Source organism: Cydia splendana, chromosome 23, assembly GCF_910591565.1.
Source record: "Cydia splendana chromosome 23, ilCydSple1.2, whole genome shotgun sequence".
Lineage (NCBI taxonomy): Eukaryota > Metazoa > Arthropoda > Insecta > Lepidoptera > Tortricidae > Cydia > Cydia splendana.
The window spans coordinates 1301105-1317052 of NC_085982.1; the positions used below are offsets into that span (position 1 = coordinate 1301105).

The 15948-nt window shown below is 40.0% G+C and overlaps 2 protein-coding genes across 2 annotated transcripts in view; both read right to left on the reverse strand.

Moving 5' to 3' along the window:
* Positions 1-4753, reverse strand: part of LOC134801952 (probable ATP-dependent RNA helicase DHX35) — a 44453-nt gene extending 39700 nt beyond the window's left edge. The window contains exon 1 of the mRNA XM_063774588.1: positions 4623-4753. Within this exon, the coding sequence (XP_063630658.1) occupies positions 4623-4704 (82 nt within the window). The 5' untranslated portion in view covers positions 4705-4753. The remainder of the gene's footprint in view (positions 1-4622) is intronic.
* Positions 4754-4859: 106 nt separating this feature from the next.
* Positions 4860-15948, reverse strand: part of LOC134801706 (probable ATP-dependent RNA helicase DHX35) — a 29832-nt gene continuing 18743 nt past the window's right edge. The window contains exons 5-9 of the mRNA XM_063774303.1: positions 13470-13529; positions 10579-10744; positions 6429-6526; positions 5259-5395; positions 4860-5082 (exon numbers count right to left, since the gene is read on the reverse strand). Of these exons, the coding sequence (XP_063630373.1) occupies positions 4860-5082; positions 5259-5395; positions 6429-6526; positions 10579-10744; positions 13470-13529 (684 nt within the window). The remainder of the gene's footprint in view (positions 5083-5258; positions 5396-6428; positions 6527-10578; positions 10745-13469; positions 13530-15948) is intronic.

Genomic DNA, 15948 nt, shown 5'->3' on the forward strand with positions numbered 1-15948 from the left:
GCTATTTGAAGGTTGCTCTCGTCACAGAATAAATAATAGTACTAGGTACAGAAGACTCACTCTCTAACAAAACGCGTCTGTTACGATCAGGACAGATATGGCCGCTAGGTGGCGACAGCGCCACGCGCGGCTTATGGCTAGCCACCAAAATTGGTGTGGAACGGATGTACTTGTAGCTACCTGTAGCAAAGCGACGAAATCGCGGAGTGAGCCACGCCTGCCGTCAAATCGTTTCTATGTCCAATACCTATATATTGCGTCTCACTTTTTGCTTTAATGAGAGAGTGAGGCGCACTGACATTGGACAAACTGAAAAGGTGGACTACCACCCTAAGCTGCTTTAATATTAATATCTGCGAGACCGAGCTTTTCTCGGAAAACATATGAAAACTCATAAATGCGCGTTTTCCCAGAGATAAGACCTAGCTAGATCGACTTTTCGCCCCCCGAAAACCCCCATATACCAAATTTCATCGAAATCGTTAGAGCCGTTTCCAAGATATATAAATACCTATAACAGAAAACTGCGTGACGAAAATGTTTTTTTCCATACCAGCTCGGAAAGCCTTACTTTGCACTTACATTATTCACATGTGAGGCAAAGTAATCAAATGCAAATTTTGAGTTGTTTTCTTAAGTTTGCTGGTAGAATTGACTTTTAGATGATGATTTTTGATGATAAATATTTAATAACATTCATTCGGATTTGATTTTGTATATTTTACATTTAATATTTGCTTCGGGTTGATGTGGTGAACAATGTTGAGTTTTGCAAATGGCAAATTTTGTTTAACCCTCGCAACGTTCAAGATTCAATTTTTCGAACCACTCGCTACGCTCGTGGTTCAATTTTGGAATGTTTCGCTTGCTCGGGTATCAATATGAGCACGAGCGGTTAAACAACAACTTTGCCCCCTTGTAAAACAAATAACTATTTTAGTATTAAGGTTTTTATTATTGTATATAATGTCATTGTAATTGTAAGGTATGTTTCTATGGCCCTTACTTATTGCAAAGACATATGTAACTTCGTATAAGACGAATAAAGTCTAAGGAAAAAACGTGCCTCGGAATTCAAGCAAAAGTCATTCTCGAATAGATGGCGCACACACCTTTAGCCTATCCTCGGCTAGATGGCGTGACGACACCGTTTCATATTTAACAATTTTAACACATAGATATCAGTGAATGAACAGGGATCAAAATGATATAAAAATAATAAAATCATTTATCCATATATATACATTTTTTGATAACTTTATACGTTTTCATTTTGAGTTTTAGTCGTGTGTCGATAGATGGCAGTAAATTTACAGTGACTACAAAATTTACAATGACAGGACCCCTCTATACTATCTATTCTTTTTGCTTATTGGTTATATCATACATCTGAAGTTAAGCGACGCAAATAATAACAATATCAAAATAGACATTGTTTCCAAAAATAAATAGCAATTAGTTCTTAACATCAAAAAATTAACTTTAAAGTTTAAACATAACATTTCTCTGGTGACATATCGTTAGCTAGTTTCTTTTCGTTACAGCGACATCTAACGGGAAATCGGTGAAACAGTGACTACTGTACACCTCGCCGTACCTTGTTAGAGCAGCCATTCTCAAAGCTTGGAGCCCTAGGCCTCCTTAAAGACTCATTGGGGGCTGTGCGAGAATACTTAAAATACTAAGAAAAATGAGAAAAATAAATAAATAAAAAATAAAAAAAGAGAAATAAGTTTGATTTGTTTGTTTGTTTGTTAAGAGAAATGAGTTTTTCGGAACTTACGTACGGGACATCATTTGATATTTACCACTTGCTTTTCGGTGAAGGAAAACATCGTGAGGAAACCTGCATACATCTGCGAAGAAATTCAAAGGTGTATGTGAAGTCCCCAATCCGCATTGGGCCAGCGTGGGGACTATAGCCCAAGCCCTCTCGCGCATGAGAGGAGGCGCATGCCCAGCAGTGGGACTTATATAGGCTGAAATATTTTTTTTACTAAGGAAAATAAATCGATACCCAGTTGTATAGAAGAGCTCTTTCTACACTCTTTTTTCATTTTCATTTGGGGCTCCGTCAAATATTCCGCTTTCCCAAAGGGTTCCGTCACCAAAAAAGTCTGAGTACCGCTCAGCATATAACTCAAAACTCAGAATACTCAAACCTCGATTTATTCAGTACGTACTAGCACAGAATAAATAATAGTACTAGGTACAGAAGACGCACTCTCTAACAAAACGCGTCTGTGACGATCAGGAGTATCAGGACAGATATGGCCGCTAGGTGGCGACAGCGCCACGCGCGGCTTATGGCTAGCCACCAAAATTGGTGTGGAACGGGTGTACTTTTAGCTACCTGTAGCAAAGCGACGAAATCGCGGAGCCACGCCTGGCCATACAAATGAAAATTTTGCCAATGAAATTTGAAGCTATAGTGTAGGAAATAGAGTTAATTTTGCGTTGTCGGAAAATTTAACAAAACAAAGCAAAAGCGACTCTGATCCAATTGAATAGGATTTAAATTTCATCGAACTGAAGAGGTAATAGGTAGGACCTTGGGCCTTAGGAGGCTAGAGACAATTCTAACAACCACAAACACAGTTAGGTTTCGTTGTTGTTTTATCACAGAGTTTCAATGGCCACCTCCTGTCTCCATCATCAGAACAGCTCAATGGTACCATAATATTGCATTGTCACCCGACTTACATATGTATGCTAATTTTCAGCTTCATTGGAAATGGGTCAAATTTTACTTGCAAAATTTGACCCGTACAAACATATAGTTAAATACTTCGAGCAACACCGGCTTCCGACACATCGGAAGGGAGGGGCCCAAGCGATATCTCACCGTACAAATCTTTCTGCCATTTTTCGCGGGGGGAAAGGTGCACACAGTCGCACTTCTCACACACTTACATACAAAATCCAATCTGTAATGACGACACAAATACATAGAAAATGACACACGTCAAAGACAAATCTTGCAAACCTCGATCTCTTTTTGTGTACGGACGAGTGACAAGTGTCACAACACGCACACTAACACATTTTCTTTGAAGTATGTTATTGTATTCTGAGTGATGAGAAGTCGGATTTGTCGCTCGACCGATCCGCAATTTGTACTGAGCGAGCAAAATCGATAAATCCAACAATTACATGAGACTAAAATATAATAATTGTGTTTGAATGTAATTAAACGTATGATATGTAAAAAAAATATTACATGTGAAATGTAACACTTTCTTTTTGTAAATTTGATGTCCCCGACCTCTTTTTATAACAAAAAACCGAGCAAACAGGCATTTTTGTGCAGCTGTGTTCACGCGCGCGTCTGGACTCGGTCTAGTGAAAAATCCAAGTGCAACTAGTTTTATTACCCGCGCTAGATTAGATTGACGCGCTAATCTTGTACCTCGGCAGAGGGGAAATAGTGCGAATGCCGCCTCCCTTCCGTGTTGCTCGAAGGTTAAATACCATACTTTGCAAATTAATATAATACTTGTAAAAAACACTTAGCCATAAATAACAACGTCAAATCGACATTATTTCCAAAAATAGATAGAAAATCATTGGTTATGTTAATTTAATATTAAACTAAAATAAACTCCAACGAAACATTTCTGTGGTGGTAAATCGTTCGCTAGTTTGTTTTCGGTACAGCGACATCTAACGGCAAAGTGGAACAGTAACAACTAAATATTTTGGATACTTCAAAGTGTTTGCGTCATATCAACCACAGCCATGTTTTTGATTATTTTTCGAATGTTTAATTATTATAAGAGCTAGGAGCATTAAAAAATTGTATGGAGTTTCATTTTCGCTTCGTGTAATAATAAAATAATTGAAAAAAGCCGAACAAATGTGCATAGATTTGGTGAGTATACATCAAATTGTCATCAATCTAGAGAGGATAACGGAGACTACGTATGGACGTACGTATGGAGAAGCGTCCCCTTTCCTCTTAATCATAAATTATCCAAAATATTTCTCACGTCACCTATTCGAAAAAGGGCTAGGAGGCTTCCCCGCTAAGAGGGATCAAAGTGGCACTTTTCTTCCCTGCTAGGAGGGGTCAAAGTTGTAGTTTTCTGTTCTAGGACACGATTTTATCTTTCTTTCATACAATTTTTTTCAAGGATTCAATGTACGAACGTGTCCCTTGACGGAAATATATCATTTTGATCCTTTGTAACACAAACTACAATTGTTTGATCACCACTTTGCCGTTAGATGTCGCTGTACCGAAAACAAACTAGGGAACAATTTATCACCACAGAAATGTTTTGTTTAGAGTTTTATTTTGTTGTATCTAAATTAATGCTACGATTAAGACCTTTCAATTTTTGGAAACAATGTCGGTTTGATGTTGTTTATTATGTCTAAGTGTTTTTACAAACTTTAATTATGCAATGATTGGGTAAGTGAAATATTGAACGAATTTTATATATTCTCATTAAATACACCTTGGACCAAATATTGGACAGATGGAATACCACCCTAAGACAACTTTTCTAACATTCTTGTCCGCCATTTGAAACACTTTGATCTGTTTGTGGTGTGGCAGACTGCCATACATTGGTAGAACGGATAAATTCTAGTTAATACAGAATTAATGTAAAACTCACCATAAACAATCCCGGGTATAGTGACGCTAGTTTCCGCTATGTTAGTCGCTAAGACCACTTTTCTGCCATTCTTGTCCGCCATTTGAAACACTTTGATTTGCCTTAGTGCGGCAGACTGACATACATTGGTAGAACGGATAGATTCTAGTTAATACAGAATTAATGTAAAACTCACCATAAACAATCCCGGGTATAGTGACGCTAGTTTCCGCTATATTGGTAGCTAAGACCACTTTTCTAACATTCTTGTCTGCCATTTGAAACACTTTGATTTGCCTTAGTGCGGCAGACTGCCATACATTGGTAGAATGGATAAATTCTAGTTAATACTGAATTAGAGTAAAACTCACCATAAACAATCCCGGGTATAGTGACGCTAGTTTCCGCTATGTTAGTCGCTAAGACCACTTTTCTGACATTTTTGTCCGCCATTTGAAACACTTTGATCTGCTTGTGGTGTGGCAGACTGCCATACATTGGTAGAACGGATAAATTCTATTTAATACAGAATTAATGTAAAACTCACCATAAACAATCCCGGGTATAGTGACGCTAGTTTCCGCTATGTTAGTCGCTAAGACCACTTTTCTGACATTCTTGTCAGCCATTTGAAACACTTTGATTTGTCTGTAGTGCGGCAGACTGCCATACATTGGTAGAATGGATAAATTCGCCGCCTGTACGCCGCTCGGGAACTGTTTCCTGTATTTGTTCTTTTCGTTGTTCTGTTCTGCGTATAGTTGTAATGTTTCTAATGCTGTTAGTATTTCTTCCTGCAATTTTAAAGGAATCACATTAATATTGTCTTCGGTTACCGCGATAGTTACTCATGAAATAAAACTATTGAAACGGATTATATCGCGTATATTGAATTCATACTAGATCCCGACGTTTCGAGCCATTTACAGCATGCGTTTGCGCTTTACAGGAATCACATTGACAGAGCAAAAAGGTCTCTGTTTCGGCTTGGGCAAAATCGTTTTGTCTGTCCGTCTGTTCTCCTCTAGAGCATTTTTCAACCGATTTTCGAGAAATGATCATGATACGGTTTTTAGATTTTTTTACGAAATGGCGCTGGGTCTACAGACCACAGAGTCAATAGAGTTCAAAGACAATTTAAACTAGAGGAATATCGTCAAAGTAAATAATGTAGTCAGTACATTTAATGCCATCTTTCGACACTGTAGTGGGTGCGCTACGCGTACACTGACACTCCCTTTATTTAGCCCTATATGTATATAAGCTCTTACATTATGTTATTCAAGACATTATAGATCGATACTCCAAGCAAATAGTTTAATTCAACATCCCACCTCACATGGCGACCCTGATTAACACTTTTAGAACGCCACGTCATTTGACTTTGATCGTGATTTTTTCACTTATATGTGTTAAATGACAAGAATCCATCTACTCGACAATAGGCCAAAGGTATGGCGCCATTGCTCGAAAAGATGGCACCATATCTTTGGCCTATCCTCGAGTAGATCGCAAAGTACGAGTACTAGTATAGGCACAGAATAAATAATAGTACTAGGTACAGAAGGTTCACTCTCTAACAAAACGCGTCTATTACGACAGATATGACCGCTAGGTGACGCACGCGCGAGCAGGCGTCCATTCCATAGCGGTGCGCGGCAACCACTACTGCTAGACACCAAAATTGGTGTGGGCCGCATGTACTTGTAGCGACGCGACGAAATCGCGGAGTGAGCCACGCCTGGTATAGGATAATTTTATTGAAATTTCCGCAAAGTTTTATTTGACTAACGGATGAATTATGAATTGATGATAATATTTATTTACCTGTGAAGTGAGAAACGCTAGTATATCTCCAAAAGGTTCGTTTTCATGTATCTTGATGACTGTGTCTACTGTAGCTTTCACGTAGTCCGGCACCGGATCTGAAACGTTACAGGTTTAGATTTAAAATAGATTCCCAATTATTAAAAAAAAAGAACGAGTGAAAGAAGGCTAACAAAGAGTGTATAAGGGAGAAATGGAAGTGGGAGTTGGAAGTGGTAGACCTCGGCGGACTTTCTCTGATCAGATCGGGGAAATCCTGAAGAAAGGCCAGGTCAAGAGCACCCTAAACCGGCGAGCGTGTATGAGGAATGTTATGAAAGTGAAGGAAGCGAAAGAGGTATGTCAAGATCGTAGCAAGTAGAAATCCGTGGTCTCTGCCTACCCCTCCGGGAAATAGACGTGATCATATGTATGTATTAACACATTCGACACCGCGTACCCTCGGGACTCTCGGGCACTCGTAAACTTTACTCAGATGCCGGCATACCCGCTAGTCGGGCAAGAGCTATAAACCTACACGCGACGCCGAAGTGCCCGACAGGCGGGCAAGCATTGCATCTTCACTACCTCAGGGCTGCCACTGCCACTAACAGAAAAAATTGTAAGTCTTCTGATTATTATGTGGTCGAAAAGTTGGTACAGTTGATTATTATATTTTATTACTTCACTTTGTATTTTTATTTACTTTACCTAATGCGATTACAAAATAAAAATTCTTATTAGTTGGTTACGTGAAATTGCATACACGGGTATGTATCAATAGGAGTTAGAATTAGGAGAAGAACAAAACGGGGAGCCTAAACAGATGAGACAGCAGATTTAATTTTATCCACGTACTTATACGAAAGTTACTTGGCACAGCCCTGAGCGTCCGCCGCTTGCCCGACTAGCGGGTTCGCGGCGTGCGGCATTGAGTTGCACGTCGTTGCCCGACTAGCGAGTACTGTCGGTTTCTGGGGTATTGTTTGAAATTTTGCCTGGTTGCGAAAGTGTTAAAACAACCGGCCAAGTGCGAGTCGGACTCTCCCACGAAGGGTTCCGTACCATTAGGCAAAAAACGGCAAAAAAAATCACGTTTGTTGTATGTGAGCCGTGAGCCCCACTTATGTATTTATTATATTCTGTTTTTAGTATTTGTTGTTATAGCGGCAACAGAAATACATCATCTGTGAAAATATGAACTGTTCTAAGCTATTACGGTTCCTGAGATACAGCCTGGTAACAGACGGACAGTGGAGTCTTAGTAATAGGGTCCCGTTTTTACCCTTTGGGTACGGAAGCTTAACTAACTTTTGTCCGCGGCTTCATTTATTTGTGTGATGAAGTATTTTTTTGAACTGTCGCCTTCTGTATTTCCGGACCGATACGACTTTCAAACCTTCTTCCTCTGGTATTGCGGGTGACATGGGCTACGGTAATCGCTTACCTTCAGGCGATTAGTCTGCTTGTTTGCCTACTATATCATAAAAAAAGCTTATTTTTTATTCCTTTAGTTAACACTTACAGTTAGAAATCGACTCCAAATAATTGCTGGTGTTCGCAATAAAACTTACTACAATACCATATAATATGATACCTTCTTCTTCTTCCTGCCCTTATAGAGACCGTGCGCGTTGGAGGGTCTGCCATCTTGTGGCTTGAATCGGAAACATATGTGCACATGCCAAAGCAAGTGCTACCATCTACCGTTCTCGTCGGTACGTTACCTTGTGCATAGTAGGTTCTGCCATCTTGTGGGCTACATCGGAAGCATAAACCTCGCCTCGCCTCGCGCCAATAATCTGACGGCTCCTTTGCTGCCCCCTATAGTTCATGAATGGGGCCTATCCCACGTCATGTTATGTGGGGTCGGCACAGCATGTTTTTCTCTTCCATTCTCCTCTATCTTTCATCCCTCAGCACTCACTCCTTCCTTTCTCATATCCTCTTTCACACAATCCATCCATCGTGTTTTGGGTCTACCATCCGCTCTCCGTCCATCAACATTCATCCCTAATTCTTTTGCCTATATGGCATTCATCCCTCCTCATTACATGCCCATACCACGCTAAATACCATTCTTATGATTTACTAGACGGGCCCGCAGCTCCGCTCGCGAAATGAAATAAAGAGTGTGTCAACCCTGCCAGGGTTCATAACGGTGATAGGGATTTCTTATTTGTACCCGTTATTTGGATAACTTAATACGCAAAATATCTGAAAAAAATTATGTGATTTGATAAAAGGCAAAATTATACTTTTTCATCTACGTAGTTATTTATTTAAAACTCGTTTCAACATTAAATTATTATTTATTTTTATAAGCCTAATGGCAAAACCGTTCATTAGATTAATTTCCGCCTTAAGACGAATATGGACGACCACCGCCCATAAATCGCCTTTTGGTACAAACGTACGTACTCCCTTTCTGAATACTAACATTACTTACTACGGTTATGTGAATCCTGGCCTCCGAGAAAAGACAAAACAAAACACACCATTTTTCTCGGTCTTGCGATAGCTCTCGCCAGTCCCCATGGCCGAGGATAAGCAGATCTCGAGCAACTACGTCGTTCCAGCGGTAGGTACCTGACGTCCAATTGGGCGTCTCCCATTTCGTTGTCCCAAGTACGCTCTCGTCACGGCACGATCCTCTCCCATTCTCTCTAAATGTCCGAGCCAATGTAAGCTTAGCCACTTTTGTCTCTCAGTATTCCGGCAGTATATCGGAACACATCCTTATTTCTATAGCAACAGAGTTATATTACGATATTTGGCCGACTGCTGACTGTACGTTTTCTTATTTTCACCAGGTCGTTTCGCTTAAAAATATCTGAACATGCACTTAAATTTTATCTACCTACATTATAAATTGCTAAACTTATAAGTTGATAAACTTTGTATTTTTGGCCCATCTCGGCAGCCCGGTCCGCGGACGAATTTGTTTGCCGAAGCTGTGAAAGTAAATCTGAATAACATAACTCAAAAAGAAATTTAAAACAACAAAATAAAAATTACTATTGATATTGATAAGTCATTATCAGTCATTATATGGCATGTCACTCGTATGGGCATAAACTAAGGTAAAAGGTTGAGGTTGACAGCACTTTTTATTTTACTTCGAGTAAAAAAGGCCGAAATCACTGCATACCAACATAACAAACATAATTTTGGTTATTTGAAGTTCGAAACGAAATCAACCGAGAGTTTCCGAAAATAGCCGATAGTCGTAAAATGAAGAAGGTTATGAAAATTTCTTTTGCTTATTGTAAATTAAATACGCATCGAAAGCGATAGTTTTTATGCTCTAGTTATATTCTCATACTTAGATAATAGATTAGAACAGTTTTTTCTTATCATACGTGCGTCGTATTTGAGAAACGTGTCAAAAACTTTTTTAGAAATTTGTAAGGCGCCATCTCGCTTCTTCCCTCGTTTTTTATCCCGTTCTGGTTTTTCAATTTTATATATATGATGATCTCGCCCACCGAGGGTTCCGTACTTTTTCTGTATTTGTTGTTACTTGTTATAGCGGCAACAGAAATACATCATCTGTGAAAATTTCAACAAGCTATCACGGTTCATGAGATACAGCCTGGCGACAGACAGATAGACAAACGGACGGACAGTGGAGTCTTAGTAATAGGGTCCCGTTTTTACCCTTTGGGTACGGAACCCTATAAAAAAATCAAACGAAGGGGCAAAGATATTGTTAATTTACATCAAATTTTGTAAAAATATTATACGTACGTTTGTATGGAGGAGTATTGTTTGTATGGTAGTCCGTTTCACTCTTTACCTGACAATCAAGCAGGGTTTTTTTTTCGAATTAGATCGTAGGGTTAGACCAAGACAAGTCTGCAACGATTTTGAAAGCACACGCAGTGCAAGTGTTATTTTTAAACGTCAAACTTTAAGCGCGATGTATGAATTGCTAACGCCATCTGGTAGAATCTTGTGGTGCGACGATGCCAGTGACAGAGACGCCACAGGTTTAGCTTGTTTTGTTAGAGTTAGACCAAGAAAAGTCTGCAGCGATTTTGATAGCCCACGCAGTGCAAGTTTTATTTAAAACATCAAACTTCTATGAAATTATGACGTATAAATAACACTTGCACTGCGTGGGCTATCAAAATCGCTGCAGACTTTTCTTGGTCTAACTCTATTTTACCTTGGGTATAAAAAACGTCAATAGGGTGAGTCCGGCCCTGCATGGACATGATGACAGAGGTGGAAGGTTTCTCCCTCTCTCTCTTGTCTGTCAGATTGAAGAAATCCTTCAGGAATTCAGCATCCATTGTAGCAGATGACACGACGATCTTCAGGTTTTTCCGTTTCTGAAAAATATTTAGGTGCGTTGGGATTAGTCTTGTTTTTCGACGATTAGAGAATAATTTATTTATATAGAAATTTAAATCAGGCAAAGGCCCATATTACAAATACCTTACAAACTAACATACATACCGTAAAATGGGGTGAGTAGGGATTGCGAGGAGAGTTGGGTTATGAATGGGGAGAGAAGGAATGACAGGGGGGGGCAAGACGGTTTTTAAAGGCTACTGCTACCTAAATAATGTATTCCTATTGTAAATGGAGCTATAGTAATAATATTTGGCAATAAAATAAAAAACCGGACAAGTGCGAGTCGGACTCGTCCACCGAGGGTTCCATACTTTTTAGTATTTGTTGTTATAGCGGCAACAGAAATACATCATCTGTGAAAATTTTAACTGTCTAGCTACAGTTCATGAGATACAGCCTAGTGACAGACAGACGGACAGTGGAGTCTTAGTAATAGGGTCCCTTTGGGTACGGAACCCTACAGACATAATTGTTGAATTTGATATCATATACATTTTACTCATTTTTATGGGAAGAAAGAAATTCGAGTAGCAGAAGTTAATCAAATAGGGGGTATTACTGCAATGTTCTGCCGCCAGAGTGCAGCACTAAGCTAGCTAGTAAACCATAGAGTAACTTATACATACTGTGCCGTTTTTGAAAAGTTTTCACAGACAATAAAATATGACATTGATGCATCAAGGCGGTTTGTTAACAAGGGCCTACCGGTAAACGCGAAAATCGAAATTTAGTTATCTGCCTCTTTATCGCTAGAATAAGCAAGAGTGAGAGAGAGGTTGTATAACGAAATATCGATTTTCTTGTTTCGCGGTCGACCCCCAAATTGTGATGGATAGTGGTAGTGAATAAATCCCAGGAAATCGATTCAGACTTAACATTTTATTATGGTTATGGTATTTATCTTCTTCTTCAAGATCGATAACGCTGATTAAATTAAGTTCCCCAAGTAAGAATCGGGCCCCTTAACGAAGATGACTAAGCGCCACTTGCGCCATCCCTCTAACCCGGGGTTAAGCGGTTAAACCGTTAACCCAGTGTTTAATTTTACTGGTAACCATGGTAACTCCAGGCTTAACCGGTTAAACCCGGGTTAGTGGAATGGTGATGGTGGTAATATTTAGGTTTTTAGAATGACTTAAAAATTGCCAAGTGTGGACGTTGCCCTGCTGTGGGACGCGACCTGTGTGGACACACTGGCACCGTCTCACCTTCAAGATCTTCTTCTTCCTCGCGTTGTCACGGCATTTTGCCACGGCTCATGGGAGCCTGAGGTCCGCTTGACAACTATTCCCAAGAATTGACGTAGGCAATATTTTTTACGGAAGCGACTGCCATCTGACCTTCCAACCGCTGGCCTAGTTTCCCCTCTGAACTAGGCGTTATTGGGATTAGTGCGGTTTCCTCATTAGTCACGATGCTACGATGCTACGATGATATACATAAGTTCCGAAAACCTCATTATAGTGTAAACAACGTTATTTACGGTATTTGACGTCTGTCACTCACTACAGCAACACTACGTAAAATGTCTTGCACATTGAAATCACAAAGGAAAACAACTGCACTGCGAACGTTTACGTTCTACGTCTTTTTTTTTTTAATTTTAGGGTTGGCCGGACACCACCGTTATGAATCGGTAGTCGTCTAAGTAAATCGATATGAATTTTTCATTTTTCTTTTAATAAAAATAAGGAAAAGGTGGATAATTAACTGTAAATATGGATATATTTATCGTCACTTAACAGACAACAAATTTGACACAGAAATAACATAAATAAACTTTAAAATAGATCCCCAGTTAGTTTCAATTTTGACAATGGGTGCGACCTACTCGGTCGGTGTATTAAATGCATTTAGCTTGCGGGAAAACCATATAATTCTAGCTTTATTTAAATCTCAAATAAAAATTCATTATACGTCGCAATTCGATACCTCAGTCTACGTGCCATCCAATCGTAATCGCTTGCTGTGACAATCGATTTGCGTTAGTTACATCTCTATATACGTCAGTCATAATGTGTCAAATACCGTAAATAAAGTTGTTTACACTATAGTACGAGCCGGGGTTTGAACCCGCGACCTCCGGATTGAAAGTCGCACGCTCTTACCGCTAGGCCACCACCGCTTTTTTGTCTCACCTTCACGATACCACAAAGAAAGCGGGTGCCGCTGCCGAAGCTGCCGAGACCCCAGGGGCGTATTTACCCCAGGGCCAACCGGGCCATGGCCCGGGGCGCCAACCCCCGGGGGCGGCATATGCCGCTCCTGGCGGATTTGCATTTTGTTTTTCTTCCTTGAGTTCTGGGGCGGCTAAACGTGCCATAGCCCGGGGCGCCAAATTTCAAAATACGCCCCTGCGAGACCCTCAAACGGCGGAAATACTACGGGGGTCTCCACGCCAATTATAACTTTGTTCCTTTCGGTGTCGAGACCCTCGGTCCGTGGGCCCCGGGAGCTCAGAGTCTGTTTACTGATTTGGCCAAACGGCTGGTTGAGGTCACTGGGGACAAAAGAGCTGGCAGCTTCCTCGCTCAACGAATAATCGTTGCGATTCAGCGAGGAAGTGCTGCCAGCATCCTTGGCACTATGCCCCTCTTTAGATATCAATTTTTAGTTTTTTTTTTTAGGTCTTAGTTTTAGTTTTGTAGGTAGCTAATAGTTTGTTTTTAAATAAATATAGCAAATTTGCCAAAAACTTACTTTGGCTATTTTCTTGAGCAGACCCATCAGCACATCTGTCATTTGCGATCTTTCGTGGACCTGAAAATCATAGAAAATGGTACTGAAATAAATGTAAGGACTAGGGTCATTGCGCTAGTTTCCGTCCATGCTCTAGTTTTCGTCCACTTGACAGATTCGCAAATAATATATTTGATTTTTATTTTTTTAAATGCGAAATATCATTTTTATGTAGACAGATATATTGTTTCGACATTAAGGATTGCAAATTTCGTCAAGTGGACGAAAACTAGAGCTGGACGAAAACTAACACACCTACCCTATAGTCTATATATTTAGGTACCTTTTTAAAAAAGCGTAAATAAGATGTACCCTCAAATGGCTTCTTAACCCAGTTGAGGGTAGATGAAAACATTACATGATCAAATAATGTAGGTGAAAGTCAGGTCGTTCAGTGACAGATCCAGGCGGTTTTGTATTTGGTTGGTTAACCAATAAATGTTATAACTACCCGAAAGTGTACAAATTATTTGTTTACTTTTATTTAAGTACCTAAAGATACAGAGTATAAGGTTGGTATTCCATCTGTCCAATTTCTTGGTCCAATATGTATTTGCGTCTCACATTTTGCTTAATGAGAGAGTAAGACGAAATGAGTATGACATTGTACCAAGAACAGGTGGAAATGGTGGAATAACATCCTTAGGAATTGACTAATGGCTCCTCTACACGATGGGCCAGCGCCGGCCACTCCAAGCGACGCATTTATGCGTTAGAGGGAGCAAGTGATATTGCTATCTCATTCTACCGCATGGCTGCGTCCCTTGGAGTGGCCGGCGCTGGCCCATCGTGTAGAGGAGCCATAAGGGTGGTATTCCATCTGTCCAATATTTTGGTCTAATGTCAGTGTGTCTCACTCTCTCATTAAGCAAAATGTGAGACAAAATACACATTGGACAAAGAAATTGGACAGATGGAATACCACCCTAACTTAGTATAGTCACACGCCATAATACGGAAGTACTTTTACAAGTACCTACAGTCACCTGCAATAATATGTTACACAACGAAGGCCGCAAAAATATCTGACACGATCTTATTTGTAGAGCCATAAGAGCGTGTCACATAGTTTTGCGGCCTTCGTTGTGTAACATATTATTGCAGGTGACTGTACAAATAAAATACGAGTTTTAAACTCTTAGGCCCACTTGCACCATCCCACTAACCCGGGGTTAAGTGGTTAAACCTATTGTCAAATTGTATTGGTAACCATGGTAACTCCAGACCCCTATTTCACCACGGCGACAGGTGCGACAATTCGACAAATGTCACTGTTGCTGACGTCACAGGCATCCATGGGCTACGGTTACAATTTACCATAGGGCGGGCCGTATTCCTGTTTGCCACCATCATTGTATCATTTAAAATATCTTTATTATATCGGCAAAAAACAGGTATTTCTCTTGCGAAGGTTATGGTGATGATGATGATGACAATTGTCACAAGATTTAAAATAACTTTCGGTAATTCTTGACAGGAAATTAGTTGTGTCGGAATTTCGTGACAATTGTCGTGTTTCTTGAATGTGACAATTGTCATTGGCTTCGCAAAATAAGTAGGTACTTAATTATTGGCGATATAATGGAGTTTTTTTAAAATCAAAATGTTGGTGGCAAACAAGCACACCGCCCGTCCGATGGTAAGCTGTTACCGTAGCCTATGGACGCATGTGACGTCAGTAACAGTGATGTCGACAATTGTCGCACCTGTCACCGTGGTGAAATAGAGGCCAGGTTTAACCGGTTAATCTCGGGCTAGTGCAATGGTGCAAGTGCACAAAATTGCCCGGTCCACGACTTACGAGGGTAGAGTTAGACCAAGAAAAGTCTGCAGGGTTTTTGATAGACCACGCAGTGCAAGTGTTATTTATACGTTATAATTTCATAGAAGTTTGACGTTTAAAATAACACTTGCACTGCGTGGTCTATCAAAATCGCTGCAGACTTTTCTTGGTTTAACTCTAAGTGCGCACAAGACTTTAGTTTGTGTCTATGAGAAGGGGATTAAAATAATATTATTAAACTGAACAAGTCATCGTTATTATAGATGATCTCATTCAATAATAATGAAAGGCTTTGTCATGAACATTATGATAAGTTTTTATCAACAGTCCTAGGTATAATAGTTATTTACGGTACAACTGCGAAAAATAGTGGCAAATTTTCAAACACGACCGTTTCAGCCGTCGAAGAGTAACATATTATTGCAGGTGACTGTACAAGTCTGTATGTCTTTTTGAAGTGAAAACTTCTTTAGCGGCGCCGTGCACTTTTTGTGATGGGGAAAAAATGTTAAACTCGCGACAGGTCACGTGACCGTAAGATTCGTAAGACGTAAGACGGACACGTGACCTGATCGAAAAACTGTTACAATGTCATTGAGTTTTCACTTCTGCCGGCAATCCCGGAGTGCAACCCGCTGCTTTTTTTAATAGCCTGTT